The sequence below is a fragment of the Phlebotomus papatasi genome, chromosome 3, assembly GCF_024763615.1.
Source record: "Phlebotomus papatasi isolate M1 chromosome 3, Ppap_2.1, whole genome shotgun sequence".
In the NCBI taxonomy this organism is placed as follows: domain Eukaryota; kingdom Metazoa; phylum Arthropoda; class Insecta; order Diptera; family Psychodidae; genus Phlebotomus; species Phlebotomus papatasi.
Window position 1 is genome coordinate 47,689,145 of NC_077224.1, and position 16,569 is coordinate 47,705,713.

At 30.7% G+C, this 16,569-nt stretch overlaps 1 protein-coding gene across 2 annotated transcripts in view; it reads left to right on the forward strand.

The window, feature by feature from the left end:
- LOC129808027 (kinesin-like protein KIF21A) overlaps nucleotides 1-14,557 on the forward strand; it is an 85,524-nt gene extending 70,967 nt beyond the window's left edge. For both annotated transcript variants that reach the window (XM_055857683.1, XM_055857685.1), the window contains one exon: nucleotides 9,401-14,557. In XM_055857683.1, coding sequence (XP_055713658.1) covers nucleotides 9,401-9,470 — 70 coding nt within the window. In that variant the 3' untranslated portion in view covers nucleotides 9,471-14,557. The remainder of the gene's footprint in view (nucleotides 1-9,400) is intronic.
- The last annotated feature ends 2,012 nt before the right edge of the window (nucleotides 14,558-16,569 follow it).

Sequence of the window (16,569 nt, forward strand, 5' to 3'; positions counted from 1 at the left end):
TAGGCTATATTTATATTACAATATTATTTTATATTTATTTTCTCTTCGTCAGTCTTCCTCATATTTTTACTTTATTTTGTTTCAAAGGTTATGGGCACGATTTCTAATTTGGATCACATTCACAATTTGGCTTATGAAAGCAATTGGTCTCTTTGTGTGTCCACGGTGTCAGTGCTGTAGCACAAATTGTTCATTATGATCAAAGAGAAGAAGATGATGATGATGAGCAAGAATAAATGATGTATACTGTATCAACATTAAAGCCATGGCAAAGATTTTATTTTTACAAAGATTTTATACAAGCTTTCTAGTTGAGCTTTTTGCCCTTTTTTTTATTATTAATAGAAAATGAAAATAGAGAAAATGAAAGTAAAAAAAAAACAGACGAACGCAAAAAGGGACACTGAACAACAAAAAAAGCAATAATTGAAAAAGATGACACAAAATTCACGAATTGTTGAAGTAAAACTTGACGATATTACGTACAGAATAAAAAGAGATCAACGAAGCAAAAGCCCTTAGTTAGATGGTAGAGCAGGGGATGAAAAATGTCACTAAATGAGGTGTAAGTCTCACCCTTACTTTTTTTATTTCTATTATATATTTCTTTTGCTATTCTATTTGTAACCATGTTGCTGATACATAGCTAATTCACATTCAAAGTCAATTCACATCGCTTAATCTACTTTATTCAATCTTATTTGGTGTTTGTGCTAACAATTTGACATTAAAGTGATATTAACTGATACCAATCAGCTGTGAAGAGGGTTGATTTTTTTCTTTGCTTCTTTCATTTGCTTCTACAGAGTTATTTATTCCATATTGAATTGCAGAGAAAATTTAAAATTTTCATTCATGCAAATTCTAAAGGAAATAGTATATGCTTTGTACATTTGTTCATTGAAAAAAAAAAAAAAAACTCACATAGGGTAAATGTCCTAATTCAAAACCATTTTCAGACGCTTTAACTTTGACAGAAGATTCAACACATTAAGCTCATATTTTTTCTGAAAGGAATTACATAAATTTGCTCCTTGACTCTTCTAGAATGTTACTGTTTAGTGAAAATTCTTTAGATATCATTTGAAAACTTCTTAAAAACAAGAAAAATACGCGAGTATAAAATGTTTCTATTGGAAACAAATTAATCCAAATGGAGACAAGGGAAGTTTCTAATTGGAGACAAACAGTGAAACCGCGACGAAAGGCTTCCAAAAACTTGTTAAGTTGCTCCTGAGTGCAGGATTTGTTCTTATTCTTGGTCTTTTCTCCTATCCCATCTAAAACAATAAGAAAATCTCTCCAAAAAAAAATAAATAAATTTCCGCCCAATGAGCATTTATCGCTATAAATGAGTAGAGATGTCTTTACATATTTCTTCTATATAACCGCATAAAAGAGGTCCATATTTGAGTGAATGGGGAATTTTTACATCCAAAATATAACAATTATTTATTTTAGATATAATTACGTCATCTTGTACGGTAAAATCTATCGATTATGACTAAATAAAATATAATCACTATCACTATACAATATCAATTTTATAACTACTGATTGTAGAATTGTCATTTCTTTTCCATTTTCATTTAAAACTTGCTTAAACATCTTCCTCAAATGAACAATTATTTATCCTCGACGATTCAGTCAGATCTCCTGTGACTCGTGCACTTCTATTGCGTATGAAGATTTAATGCAACGACTGTTTTGCGTTAAGGGACACAATATTAGTGAACAAAATTTCCTTCCCGACCTGAAATTCTCAAGGAATAGCTGGGAAATTAAAGAAAATAAAATTGAATAAATTTATTGCTTTTTCCATCGTATCATTGAAAAAACTTATGGATGTCAGATTTTTACTGCATATATTGATAGAACATCACTTTATACGCAACGGTGGACAAATATTGGCACACACAAATATTTTTTGCACAATTTCTCAATTAAATTGGGTTTAGTGTTGTCAATTTTCTATAATTTTCCACGCCATAATTTTCATTTTATTCCGATAAAATAAAATCAAGATATTATAACCCGAATAAATAAGAAATATAGAAGAAAACACGTTTTTACGTATTTTTGTAATTATATTTACATTATGGCGTATAATATGTTTACATTATAGACTCTTTATATCAATAAATTCACTTCACAATAAACAGTGTCAAAACACTGAAATTTTATGTATCTGATCTTTTTCTACACTTTGGACACTCTTTCTGCAATTAAGTTTCACGACAGAAGATCACAAACCAGTTTTAATGCTTGTACTTTCGCTACACTGCAATTAAAGAAACAAAATGTTAGCTCTCACGAATACAGTATTAATTCACTATGTTTCCATCAATTATCCTTACTTTGTCAAATTTGATCTCTTTGATGTGTGTGCTCGACTTTACTGTTCACGCTGGCGCACTTCAAGACTTTAATTTATAATAAACATCACTTTTTATTGCAAGTTTTCACCCAGAAATGAATCTCTGCTTAGTAAACAAAGCAGAATTTGACAATCTGGCATAGTCATACAAAAAGAAGACAAGTTGTATATAACTTGTGTCTTTTATAGAACAAATGTAACTAAGATATATCAGAACATGTTGTTCATACTATTTCACGACATTATGTGAACGTAACAGCACGAATATGTAAGATAAATATACTTTAGAAATTTTTGACATAGTTTTATACATTTTCACTCCAAAATTAATTATATTATGACCTGTTTATAGATCTAAAAATGTTTGGTCGTAATTTTAAGGGAAAATAACAATATTTTAACTGGAATTTATCAAACGAAATGTATTATATGTGTTAATAGAAAATATCTGATATTTTCTATATATTTTTTAGTCAAGTTATTATACTGGCATTCAACGTACATAATTTTCAAATAATATACATCCAATGCGTTCATAGATTATATTTTTAAGAAATAGCTCGATTACGTTGAAAATATGTTGGTTACATTTGAGACATACATTATTTGGATATCAAATGCCCCTTGGGCGGGGTTTCCTATTGAAGCATTTGCAGACACTTCAGAAAACCTTTTTTGTTCACGAAATAGGTAATTATTTCATTTGAAAACTTCACGTACCGTTAACAATAAAGATTAGCACTAAATTTAACTAAAATTAGCGAAAAATATGACATAAATATTAAACAAAATTGGAAAACATGTCGATCGATGAAAAATTCAATAGTGAAAAGGTACACTTTTAATTTTTCCGAGAAATTAACAAATTAAAATTTGTGAATATGAATGGATTTTCGCTTTATTTGGAGCAAAATTAACTAAATAATGAAACTATGGTATAGAAAATATATAAATATAATAATTTAATACTGTATTTATCATGGAAAAAATGATGTTTCCATTTGGAGTAGCGTAAAGTTTCCATTTGGAGCAGGTTTTGAATTAGCTCAATTTACCCTATTTCACAAAAAAAAAATATCCTTGAAATTTCGTTTTTATCGTGAATTGTGATCCAATTTCTATATTATTTCTTCGTTCGTTTTTTTTTTGTTAGTTCTAAATTCTGTGCACTACATATCGGTTATCTTGTGTAAATTTATGGCACCTGGTGAGAGAGGAACACCTTTTCATGACCACAAATTCACTTTGTGCAGACAGGGGATGGTGATAACAGGGGTTGTTATGTGATAATTGAGAAGAGACAGTATAGTGGTGAATCCATGGGGAAAAAGTGCTCTCAGTTAGTGTTTTAATACAATTTGGTGTGGAGAGAGTTTAATGGTTCTGGGGACATTTTCCAATGTATTTTCGCAACATTTCTGGTACTTTATAGAGTTTCGCGTTTATTTTATTATTGGCTTTTTTTTGTTTTCTAATCAACCCATGTTTTGCACAGAGTCATTCACAAAAGTCTGATTTTGACGTGCAATTTGTTAAATATATTATAATAATTAATTAAATATCAATTCTATGAAAATTTACTTTAAATCAAAAAAATGAGTTTGTAGGAAGAGTTCATGTTTTGCAATTTCCATAAAATATTCCCAATAAATAATCAAATACAGTTAATATATCTTTTTATGTTTTTGATATTCATTACTTTTATTTATTTTTTGTTTTATTACTTTAGTTTTCCATACAGGGGAAAGTACTCTGCCTTCGATCGTTTATGCTTTCGAATAATGTGAATTTCTTTTATTTTTCCTAATGGTCTCTACACACTAGAGAAATTTATGTCCATATTGAAGAGTTTCTCCTACACAAGCGTAGGGAATTTGCATCAATATGGACATAAATTTCTCTAGTGTGTAGAGGTCATGAGAGACTTACACATTAATAATCACATACTTGATGTATAATTGATAATAAGTAAATCTATTCGGAAAAATAAAAGAAAATTCACATTATTCAAAGGCATGAACGTTCGAAGAGAGAGTACTTTCTCTTACTATGAAAAGGATCAACTCTTATGACCAGTGCACAATAATTTTTGTTTGTAAACATATTTTCAAAAATTTCTATGAGAGTGAGCGAGATGACTAAATCTAGATTTCATTCACTCTCATTGAAATGTCAAAAATATGTTTAAAAAATAAAAGTTATTGTGCGCTGAGCATTATGACCAGCGCACAATAACTTTTGTTTGTAAACATGTTTTCAAAATTTTCTATGTGAATGAGCGAGATGACTAGATTTAGATCTCACTCACTCTCATTGAAATGTCAAAAACGTGTTTACAAAACAAAAGTTATTGTGCGTTGGGCATTATTCGTTTGAGCCCAATAAATAATAATAATAATAATACTAATAATATAAAAAAAGGGGTGACAAAGCGTCCCGGGCTTTGCGAAATTCTCGAACTCGTGACTTAGATGTTATTACTCAAAAGTACTTTCGCATCATTTACCGTTTACTGGTTTTCAACGAATTTCAACCTATCTGTATATCACTCAAAAGATCCCACAAAATAATTTTAAGAGTAATAATATTGATTTTCAGACCAAAATTACTTATCGTTCCATAATCGGATCATTACCGGTTCACAACCGATTTCCACTGATTTATAAATCACTCAACAAAACGTTGCCCAAAATACACCTCAAGAGCAGTATAACTAAATTTTGATTAAAAATTAGTTATCGGTTCTGAACCGGTTCAAAACCGGTTGGAACCGATTCAGTTTTGTAGGAAATTCCAATACCTTTCCAAAGAGCACAAATATGTTTCATTCGGTTGATAAATGCACTCTGTAGAGCCTTTTTTAACTTTTGACCTTGAAAAATCGTAATTAGGAACGGTATTTTTACACATTGTCAATTGTCCGCCTGAGTAATCTCTAAAAAATATCCAAAAATGAAGAAAATCGCACGACGCATGGAGAGGGGTGGGGGAAAATGAGGGACATGTCAACGATCTTGGGTTGCCTTATGGGGGATCACGAGGGTTACCCGAAGGTCTAAAGTCGCTATCTCTTACCGTTTAGCCTCTAGAGCTAGTAACAGCCGGACGTACTGACGGACAGACGAACCGACGGTCAAAATTCAATTTAGGAACTTTACGCTATTTTTTTAAAGGGTAAGTGTGCCAAATTTCGGCACAATTGCACGCAAGTGCTAAAATCTCACGTTTGAAATGTAATATTTTTAACAAATTGAATTTTTTTGTTAATTCTTCTTAATATGTGCTTTTGGGAACCTTGTAGATGGTTTATCGTCTCTATTTTCTCTAAAATCATTCTCAATACCTCCACTTCATGATTACTCATTATTTTTCACATTTATTCGTTTGATTTTGGTAGAAAAAAAATGCATAATTCGTACAAAAATATCAATTGGAAGTTATAAAAACTACTCGGGTTAATTGATTATGAATTAATTATCAATATTTTACTACTTTTATTAAAAAAAAGTGGATTTAATTTAGTAAATTGGGGGATACATATTATATAATACAATGTAAATTCATATGTATTTGAAAAGTTTATAATTGAATTGGACATTTTTTTGATAAGAGAAAAAAGTGTTGAATTTATTGAGTTAAATATTAATTTTTTCAATATTATTTAAAAATAAATCATCAAGCAATATAATGAAATGATTTTACTTGAATAAAACCAAAACAAATATAAAATTTAATTTTATTCGTTAATAAAACATCAAAAGATAATTCAATTAATTTAGATATTGGAAGAATTATTTTAGTCGAAAAAAAGGACTGTTTTGAGGATAATAATTGTGTCCTCATGATGATCAATATAAGTAATTTAGTCGATCGTAATCTATTTTTAATAGATCTCTATTGCTATTTTTTTTAGTTTTTGAAAGTTCACCGCGTTATCGTGTCACTGAAAAGTTCGTAAGTTTTTACTTGTTCACAAACATCGTGTGTAACATGAAGTTTGTTCGTACATTTTTATTTGAATGGCAAAATTTACGAACAAAATACAAAATTTTACGAACATTTTTCTATGTTTTGACACACATTTACGAACAAATGCTCGTCAACTGATACTTTTACAATTTTTGTGGAGAAAATACAAACTTTTATGAACTTCTTTGTGGGTTATACGATTTACAAGTGTTTCGTAACTCCCCAATACAAATTCACAAACATTTACGAACAATTTTACGACATTTTATTTTCTGTGTTTAGAAACACAATACATGGAATAAAAGTTGTAAAAATGTTCGTAAATGTTTGTGAATTTCTATTGGCGACTTACAAATTGATTGTAAATCGTGTAACTAAAGTATTCCTAAAAGTTTTTTAATTGTTTGTGAATTCCTATGGGGGAGTTACGAAATGCTCGTGAATCGTATAACCTACAAACATGTTCGTAAAAGTTTGTATATTTTTTTCACAAACATTGCTCGTAACATGATCACTTGATGAGCATTCTTTTTGTCCTTTTACAAAAAAATATTGTTCGCCAATGTTTGCAAAAAAAACTCAGAAAAATGTTCGTAAAATTTTGTCATTTATGCGTAAAGTTTTGTTGAAAAAAACAATAATGTATGAGAAAATGTTTGTAAAAAAAAAACAAAAAAAAATGCTCTTCAAGCTATCATGTTACGAACAATGTTTTTTGAAAAATAAAAAATTTTACAATTTGCGAACATTTGTAAGTCCCTAATACGAATTCATAATCATTTACAAACAATTTTACGAAATATTTTTTTTTATAAACACTCTACATGGGGAAAAATTATAATTTGTTAGTAAATGTTTGTATTCACGATCAATTTTGTATTTATAATTTACGAAAAGCTCGTAAATCGTATAACTCACTTAAAAAATCGTTAAAGTTTGTATTTTTTTTTTCCAAAAATGTTGATCGTAACAGTATCACTTGATCAGCATTTATTGTTTTTTACAAACATTTGTTCGTAAATGTTCTTGAACACAAAAGAATATTCGTAAAATTTTGTCAATTGTTCGTTAAGATTTGTCAGACAAACAAAAATGTATGAACAATTGTTTGTAAAACAAAATAAAGCTTGTCAAGTGATCATGTTACGAACAATGTTTGTGAAAAACGTACAAACTTTTACGATCTTTTTTGTGAGTTACACGATTTGCAAGTATTTCTTAGGCCTCCTGTATGAATTTACAAACATTTACAAACAATTTTACGACTCTTTATTTTCTGTTTTTAAAAACTCTACACAAAACAAATTTGTAAAATTGTTGGTAAATGTTCGTACAGTAGACTCTCACTCAATCGGCTCTTTTTCAATCAGGCGAAAAATTTTGTTGACAATTTTCTCGTTTAATTATGAAGCTAATTCGCTCAAATTCGCTGCAGTTCTTCCTATTTTATCGTGATTCTTTATAATTGAGCGCTTTTTGTGGAATTTACAAAGGCATTGACGCCCAAATCTAACGATAAACCGGATGACAGTTTGCTCCAAATGCCCAATTGAGAGAAGAGTCTACTGTATTTACGAGCAATTTTGTATTTATAATCTACGAAATGCTCGTAAATCGTATAACTCACTCAAGAATTCGTAAAATTTTGTATTTTGCCCAAAAATTTTGTTCGTAACAGTATCACTTGATAAGCATTTATTGTTTTTACAAATATTTCTTTGTAAATGTTTGTTAAAACATTGAAAAATGTTCGTAAAATTTTGTCACTTCTTCGTAAAGCCTTGCCAGAAAAATAAAAATGTACGAACAAATGTTTGTAAAATACAAAAAAAAATCTTGTTAAATGATCATGTTATTGTTCATGAGATGATCATTTGACAAGCATTTTTGTTCTTTTACAATCATGTGTTCCCACATTTTTGTTTGTCTAACAAAACTTTACGCACAAATGACAAAATTTTACGAACTTTTTTTGTGTGTTTACGAACAATGTTTGTGAAGATGTACAAACTTTTAAGAGGTTTTGAGTGGGTTATACGATTTACGAGCATTTCTTAGGCCTTCTGTACGAATTTACAAACATTTACGAACAATTTACAACATTTTTATCTGTCTTTAGAAACTCGACATAAAAAAAATTGTTGGTAAATTTTCGTATTTAGGAGTAATTTTATATTTATGACTTACGAAAGGCTCATAAATCGTATAACGCACTAAAAAATCGTACAATTTTATATTTTTTCCAAAAAAAAAATTGTTTGTAACCGTATTACTTTAATCAGAATTTGTTGTTTTTTACCAACATTTGCTCGTAAATGTTCGTGAGCACAAAATTATGTTCGTAAAATTTTTTTCAATTGTTCGTTAGGCTTTGTCAGACAAACAAAAATGTACGAATAAATGTTTGTAAAAAACAAGAGAAATGCTCGTTATGTGATCCAGTTATTGTTCTGTTCGTATGATGATCATTTAACAAGCATTTTTGTTCTTTAAAAATCATGTGTTTCCACTTTTTTGTTTGTCTAACAAAACTTTACAAACAAATGACAAAATTTTACGAACTTTTTTTTGTGTGTTTACGAACAATGTTTGTGAAGATGTACAAAGTTTTACGAGGTTTTGAGTGGGTTACACGATTTGCGAGCATTTTGTAAGTCCCGTTTAGGAATTTACAAACATTTACAAACCATTTTACTCATTTTTTTCAGATTTTCATAGAACTCATAGCATTAAGTTTCTAATAAACATTTTTTTTTTTAAAGTTATTAGAATTGACTCTTTGCAAATATGTGGGCATGTAAAATTTCACTGTATCTAACATCTGTTTAAGCTGTTTTGTTCACATTCGATGGTAATTGTTGTGGAAAAATGTAATTTTGTGTCAAGAACCAAACACAAAAAAAAACGCAAGAACGAGAAAAGCACTGTGACGAAAAACATTTTGCAAAATGTACTGCCTTTAATTTTTTCTGTTAATTATTTTGCTTCTATTATGTTATTATTTTTTCTTCTTCTTCTTTTCCTTCATCCACCTTTTCTCATGCACAACTAAAGTGACGGAAAAGTCCGTCTGTGGCGTCTATCATCCACGGCAAAGCGTTTTCGGTCGGAAAGTAGCAGATGACAACAAATGTCCAGACATCCTCAGTCATTTGTGCGACAAAATAGTATCAGGGCAGCTGGATCTAATGATGAGGATTCCAGGAGAAAAATACCGGTGAGGCCTAAAATAATCTCAAGTCAAAATGCAGGAAATCACTATAAAATGAGCAATTATGCTAGTTTTAAAATATTGCCTTCGTAATTTTTTTTTGAGTGTTTCTATGAGAAACGACATTAATGACAAAAGAATAATTTCGTAGAGTATTTTAATTGAAAATGTAATTCGAGACATGTTGAAAAAAAATAGTTATAGAAATATTTTCAGTGAGAATAAGAAAAAAAATAATATAAATGATTTTAGATATGAGAGAAGGATAAAGGAAAATCCTGTTGTTCTTTGCTGTTGGAAATGCAAGAGGGAAATGCCAGGGAAAGAACTCTTTAAAAAAAATAAAAGTGCAATTTTGCTTTGATGAAGAAACAAAAAGAGCGCGAGAAGGGGAGAAAGAGGTGGAAAAAGTTTCTCAAAATTAGCCAATTCTTTAAAGTCAGGGCCAATTAATTAATAACAATTAAAAATTTAATGAAAACTCCTCCGGTTTTCTTTAGCCGTGAGAAGCCAATGTGGGTGGATTTTAAATCTAAATTATGTGTCTGGTTGTTTGCTGTTCCGGCATTACAAGTTGAGGAAAGGGTGTATTGTAGATAATGGTGTTTTTCACTGGAATAACCCTGGAGAGGGATGAAATGGGTATATGGGCAAAAAAAACGTGGGTTGGAAAATTTTACATCAACATTTCACAATCTACAGGAAAAGTTTTCGTGCGAAAATGCCAAAATACTCAAAATATGCACATGTTTTGATTCATGAATATACATTTTATTACCATTTAATAATATATACATATCTATAGTAATTCTATATGATGTATATATTATCCTTTTTTGCCTGTGGTATTTGTGTGAAAATTTATTTGTAAATGTAAAACCAAAGGGAAAAGGTGAAAATACAAATAATTTTTTAATGAAAAAAAAAAAAAGAGTTGCTGAAACTTTTCACCTAATTGTATACTAATTATTTTCACGCGAGTACCATATTATTAAATTATTTCTCTGCAGAAGAACATTATATTAAAAATATAGTAATTTTCCGTTCAATTTTCCGTGAATTCGGTAAATTTTGAAAATTTCAGTGAGAAAAAAGATGAAATTTCATTGTAAATTGCTATTTAATTTTCACAGAAACTTTAACGGTGAAGAAAAAACTTTAAATGGGTTATGGGAAAAAAGAAAAATTGTTAATTGGGAAATAAATTAGGAAATGGATGAATTTATTGGGCCCAAAAACATCTCAGACAATATTTGAGTGTATTTTAATACATTACCAATGATAAAAGACAAAATGATAAGAAATAACAAAGGCCTTTCTCGAGTTAATGAGCAATTGGAGTGTAACAACTGACGGGGGAAATTTACGAAAATCCCCAAGAAGTTTTGTTGAACAGTGACGTTTTACACAGAAATGACATAACTTAAAAGCACCTTAAGGAAAATAATTATTTTAAAACTTTTTTTTACTCAGCCAAAAAATTCCTACTGAGTTTGTCAAAAGGATGTCAGCTGTAATTTTTTACAAAAATGGTTTTGACGGGATCGGGAATCTTTGTTTTTTCCATTTTGTTTTTCCCAGTTTGTCTTTGGAATCTTTGTCTTCGGTAATTTTTGTTTTTTGGAAACTTTGTCTTTGGAAATCTTGTCTTTTATACATTTTGCACAATTATCGGAAATTTTGTCTGTGACACATTTTGCACAAGTATATTTTATAACTTTCCAAAAATTTCCCTTTTCTCACAAAATTTCCATTTGCCCCAAAGGACGAAACTAAAAACCTCCCAAAACACAGAAAATTTCCCTTTGTCCCAAAAAAACAAAACTAAAAATTTCCCAAAACACAGAAAATGTCTCTTTGCCCCAAAGGACGAAACTAAAAATTTCCCAAAACTCAGAAAATTTACCTTTGTCCCAAAGAACGAAACTAAAAACTTTCCAACACAGAAAATTTCCCTTTGCCCGAAATGACGAAAATAAAAATTTCCCAAAACACAGAAAATTTCCCTTTGTCCCAAAGGTCGAAACTAAAAATTTCCCAAAACACAGAAAATTTCTCTTTGCCCCAAAGGACGAAATTAAAAATTTCCCAAAACACAGAAAATTTCCCTTCGTCCTAAAGAACAAAACTAAAAATTTCCCAAAACACAGAAAATTTCCCTTTGCTCTAAAGGACGAAACTAAAAATTTCTCAAAACACAAAAAAATTCCCTTTGCAATGTGATTTCATTATTTAATTTAATAAAATATACTTGTTTAAAATATATGAAAGACAAGATTTCCAAAGACAAAGATTCCAAATACAAACTGGAAAAAACAAAATTATAAATAACAAAATGGAAAAAACGAAGTTCCGCAAACAGAAATGGACCCAGGAAAAGCACTTCACAATAAAAAACAGGGGTGAAATGATAACTTTGGCTATCGCTAATATCGATTCGACATTATCGAATCTCTAGTATCGTTAGATCCAAGAGATGAAAAGAGTGTCGGCGCTCTTCTCGCATTGTCGACTTGTTATTGTGACACTTTGGGACAGTGAAATATAACCTTACTTTCGCCTGTTTTTATTTTGCAATCGGAATTATTTCAGTGATTATTGCTTTAAAAATTAAAAAAAAGAACCTAGAAGATCTTTGAAGCTTCCGGAAGATGTGTAAGCAAACAAAATCATTTTTATAAAAATCTTTCTATTTACACCATTTACACGTATCTTTAACCTTGCATTTTTACAAAATAAGTGACCCTCGAAGACATGTTGCACTACTGATACTGAGGAAATGGTTCCAGGAATTTCAAGAATGATATCCTTCTCTATTCCGCGCGAATTCTTTTTGGATTGTAGTGTTTAATAGTCCTCAGGGAAGGGCAGAAGGTCCAAAGGAAAGGTGACGAATCTGTGGTCATCTTCGACAACTAATGAGATTCTGTTGAATATATTCCATTTGGCCACAATGGATCTATGAGCAACTTCTTCGTCAACTTCCTGGACACTGCCTTAAATGTTGTAGCTTTCATTACCGTGAATGCTAGTTGCTTCATTTGATGAGCCTTTCCAGACCGATGGAAGGATAATTTTGTGGTTGATTGAACACAGTCAACGGAACACAATTTTTCGCATTCAATTTGGCTAAGATTATTTCAAGAAAATTCCATATTTTATGGTGGGGCCAACATGAACAAAATTTCACAAAAACTGTATTTTTTTAGTGAAAAAAAATTAATAAAGATAAATGAAAAGTATTAAAGAATTATTTACATACTAAAAAAATCAAAATGTTCATTAAATTTCCCTTCGAGAGTGCAAATCCACCGTTATAAAGGTGTCGATAAATTGGTGGCGAGAATTATCGACACTAGCGACAAAAAATGCAAGTTATCATCTCGATAGTCCATAATCGACACTCGACACTAGCGATGCATTGCAATGGGACAGTTATCATTTCACCCTAGCTTTGTGAACCACATTGAGAATCTTTTATTAACATATTTGACTAATTTACTCGAAAGAAAATGGAAAACTTACCTTAAGAATTGGAGGAAAACACGGAGTATCATGGAGAACATCTTTTCAGCTCGCACAGGAGCGCGCTCTCGCGGTTTACACTCGCACTTTACTTTCCTGTCAACAGTTAATCGAGAAAACCCGTCAAAATGCGGTAAAAACAAATCGAAAATTCGATATGATACCGATAAAATTTTCGATAAGGATCGTTGAGTTGATGGGCTAGAGATCAAATTGATTAATAAATCACAAAAGCAATTAAAATCAAAGAACTACACTTAATCGATTCATTACCGATGAAGACTGATGCAGCCGGGTTTGAAATTTAAATACCTTTCAAAAAAATTCAAATTTAACCAAATCGGTTGAGAAATGAGCCCTCCAAAGTGATTGATTTTTGACCTCCGGCCACCTTAAAATATCAAATCACCTTTGTTTGACCTTTAAATATCTTTTTTCGTTTCGTTTGTTGAAAAGTATTTTTTCAGTTTTTGAGGTTAGAATGTGATAGATTAAGAAGCGCAAGGGTATTTGGAATTAAAAGAAAAACTTTTCGTTAGGTTTTTGTGCTTAAATTAAAATTGGTTAGTTCGTGCTAACCTAATCAGGTTTTTAGGTAAGCCTTTGAGAATTCGCAAAGTAATCTGTTTAAGGTTAATTAAATCGAATATCACATAATTTTAGGTTATGTTGAAGTTCATTTGTCGTTTTAAACAAAGCAAAGTAATAAAATTGTTTTCCATTTCTTTAAAATTTTATTTTTTGCAAGAAAAGTGTTTTTTCTTTGCAAATATTTTGAAGTTTTTATAGAAAAAAAGTATACCTTTCGTTTTAGGTTAAGTCATTTCTGTGTAAAACAACGCATTTTTCAACCTAACCCTTTGTGTGATTAAGGAGCTTTCCCCTTAGAAAAGGTCTAAATGATGTACTTAAATCGCTGTATTTTTATAATTAAAAAAAAAAAAATTCTTGTTCCTCTAATCTAGCGTATTTTCTCGATAATGTATTTGTTTTTTTTTCTTTTTTTTTTTAATTTACACAAAATAAGAGGCTGTATAATTTTCCAATTGAATAACTTTTCAATATTAGTTCAAGTATTTATAAGATAAAATCTAATTTATATTTAAGATTTTTTTAAATGTATTTTCTATAAGAATTAACTAAAATGGTTTCCATATCCCTGTTTGAGGGAGAGAAAAAGGTAGTTTAGGAAAAATACAATAAAGCAAAGCTCATGTAAGTATTTTGGGAAAGAATTGAAAGAAGGATTTTCTGTGGAACTTTCAAACCCTTTTAGAAAGAATTTCGTTGTGTAATCTTTGAAAGCGTCAGCAGTGATAAAGAGAAATGCAACTTATTGTATTTTCTGCAATAAAGTTCTATCTAACTTTAATGCATACACTGTGGAATGTAATGAATTTAATATATTTATCAAATTTAATATGTAAAGGAGATTAAGAGAATGAATTAAATAAATTCCATGCATTCTCTAACAACTTGGCTTTTTGCATGAAGTACTGGATTGCAGAGGGGGGAAATGGGTGGGTGTTTTTCAAAAGGAATTGGAGAATTTTCTTTGCAGATATAGCTCTGTGGTGGATGATGGAGGGGGAGGAGGAACTTGGCATATTCAAGGAAAGTGGTTAGGAAGATAAGAAGAGCGAGTAAATAATCCATTCTTCTTCCACCTTTGGCCACCATTTTGAGGTCTTTTGTGTGTGGTATAATCAAGCCATATCGCTCCTCAATTCCACCCCAACAGTGGGGTGCTTGAATTTCACATAATTCCCACTTATGCAGACACTGGAGCGTTTTGGGGCGGATGAAGCACAACACGGCGCATATGAAATGTACGATGGTCAGTTTAAATCGTGATTCTTATCTACACTTTACTCACAATTAACATGTCAGATTGTAAACACGATACGATTCTGACATACACAACCATTCATCTGCCCTCCCACCCCAAAATGCACTCTCAGGGCGTATTTGTTCAAGTCATGCCATGAGCTTTTGCCATTGACCGACCAATTGGAAACAGGAGATTGTCGAAAAGGGAAATAAATGTGGCTCTTTTGTTTGTCACTTCAACGGATGGATATGCAATTTTATTGCTCCAACTCATAAAAAACTGATGTATTGATCATCCCTTGCGATTTTGAGATACCTTCACATCTGTGGTTACCCTCTCAGAAAGTCAGATTTCACGATAAATTTCGATTTTCATGTCTTAAGATGGTTTTGAATTTCCTCAAACCTCCATAAAATTGACGAGTAATAAAATTCATTTTGGGTTAAAAATTAGTTATCGGTTCATAACTGAGTCATTAACAGTTCATAACCGATTTAAAATTATTTATAAATCACTCAAAACTTTGCCCATTAACAGATAGAAATCCGTTCAGGCTTTAAAGGAATTCCAAGGCCTTTCCAACGAGCCAAACATGATACCATTCGGATGAGAAATACGCTCTCTAGAGCCTTTTTTAACCTTTGACCTTGAAAAACCGTTATTAGGAATGATTTAATGGGATTTCCGTGTAAGAACGAAATATCCGCCTGAACAATCTCTGAAACATATCCAAATCCAAAGACTATTCTCAGTGTTAATGACACCCGTCACTGAGAGAAATCCGAAAAAGTCAAAATAACATTCCGGAAATGTTAATTTTACCCTGCAGCATTGATCCGAAATCGGTGTAAATATTACCCTTTTTAAGTGTATTATGGTTTAAAGTTACCATTTTTTCATGTTGATTTTACCCTTAAAAGGTGTAAAATTAACATTAAAAAATGTTGATATATTTTTACACTCGAAAAGTGTTAAAGTTAAGACGAAAAAAAAGTTAATCGCAGCCTCTTTTTTTCTCAGTGTAGACATATCAGATTCATAGATAGAACATAGATAGATAGATATTTCATCATCAATGACTTAAAAGCGCAATACAAATATAACTTTGTGTAAAATTTGTAATTATGCGTCCACCGCCGTCTTATCGTTGATAACGTTGATTCAGCAACAAACGATTCTTTTGATGCGGTTGTTTATGGTCCATGTTCCGCAGCGAAGAATTCTTCTGCGCAGCCCCAGAACACCTTGGCTCCTTGCATTCTCAAAGCGATCCACCAACGAACACGGTAAAAACTTGGACACTGACCAAAATATTGGAACAAGTTTTCTTTGGAACAAATTTTTTTGGAATCAATTTGTACCTACACCTTTTTTTCCTCGTAACTTTAACACTTTTTAGGTGTAAAAATATATCAACATTTTCTAATGTTAATTTTAAACTTTTTTAAGCGTAAAATTAACATGAAAAAGAGTAACTTTAACCCATATTACACCTAAAAAGCATAATATTTACACCGATTTTGGATCAATAAGGGTAAAATTAACATTTCTGAAATGTTATTCTAACTGTTTTTGAAAATTGCCACAGATTTGGCGTCCCCGATACGATTTTATAATATACCTAGACGAACTAATTTGTTGGAACAAATTCGTAAC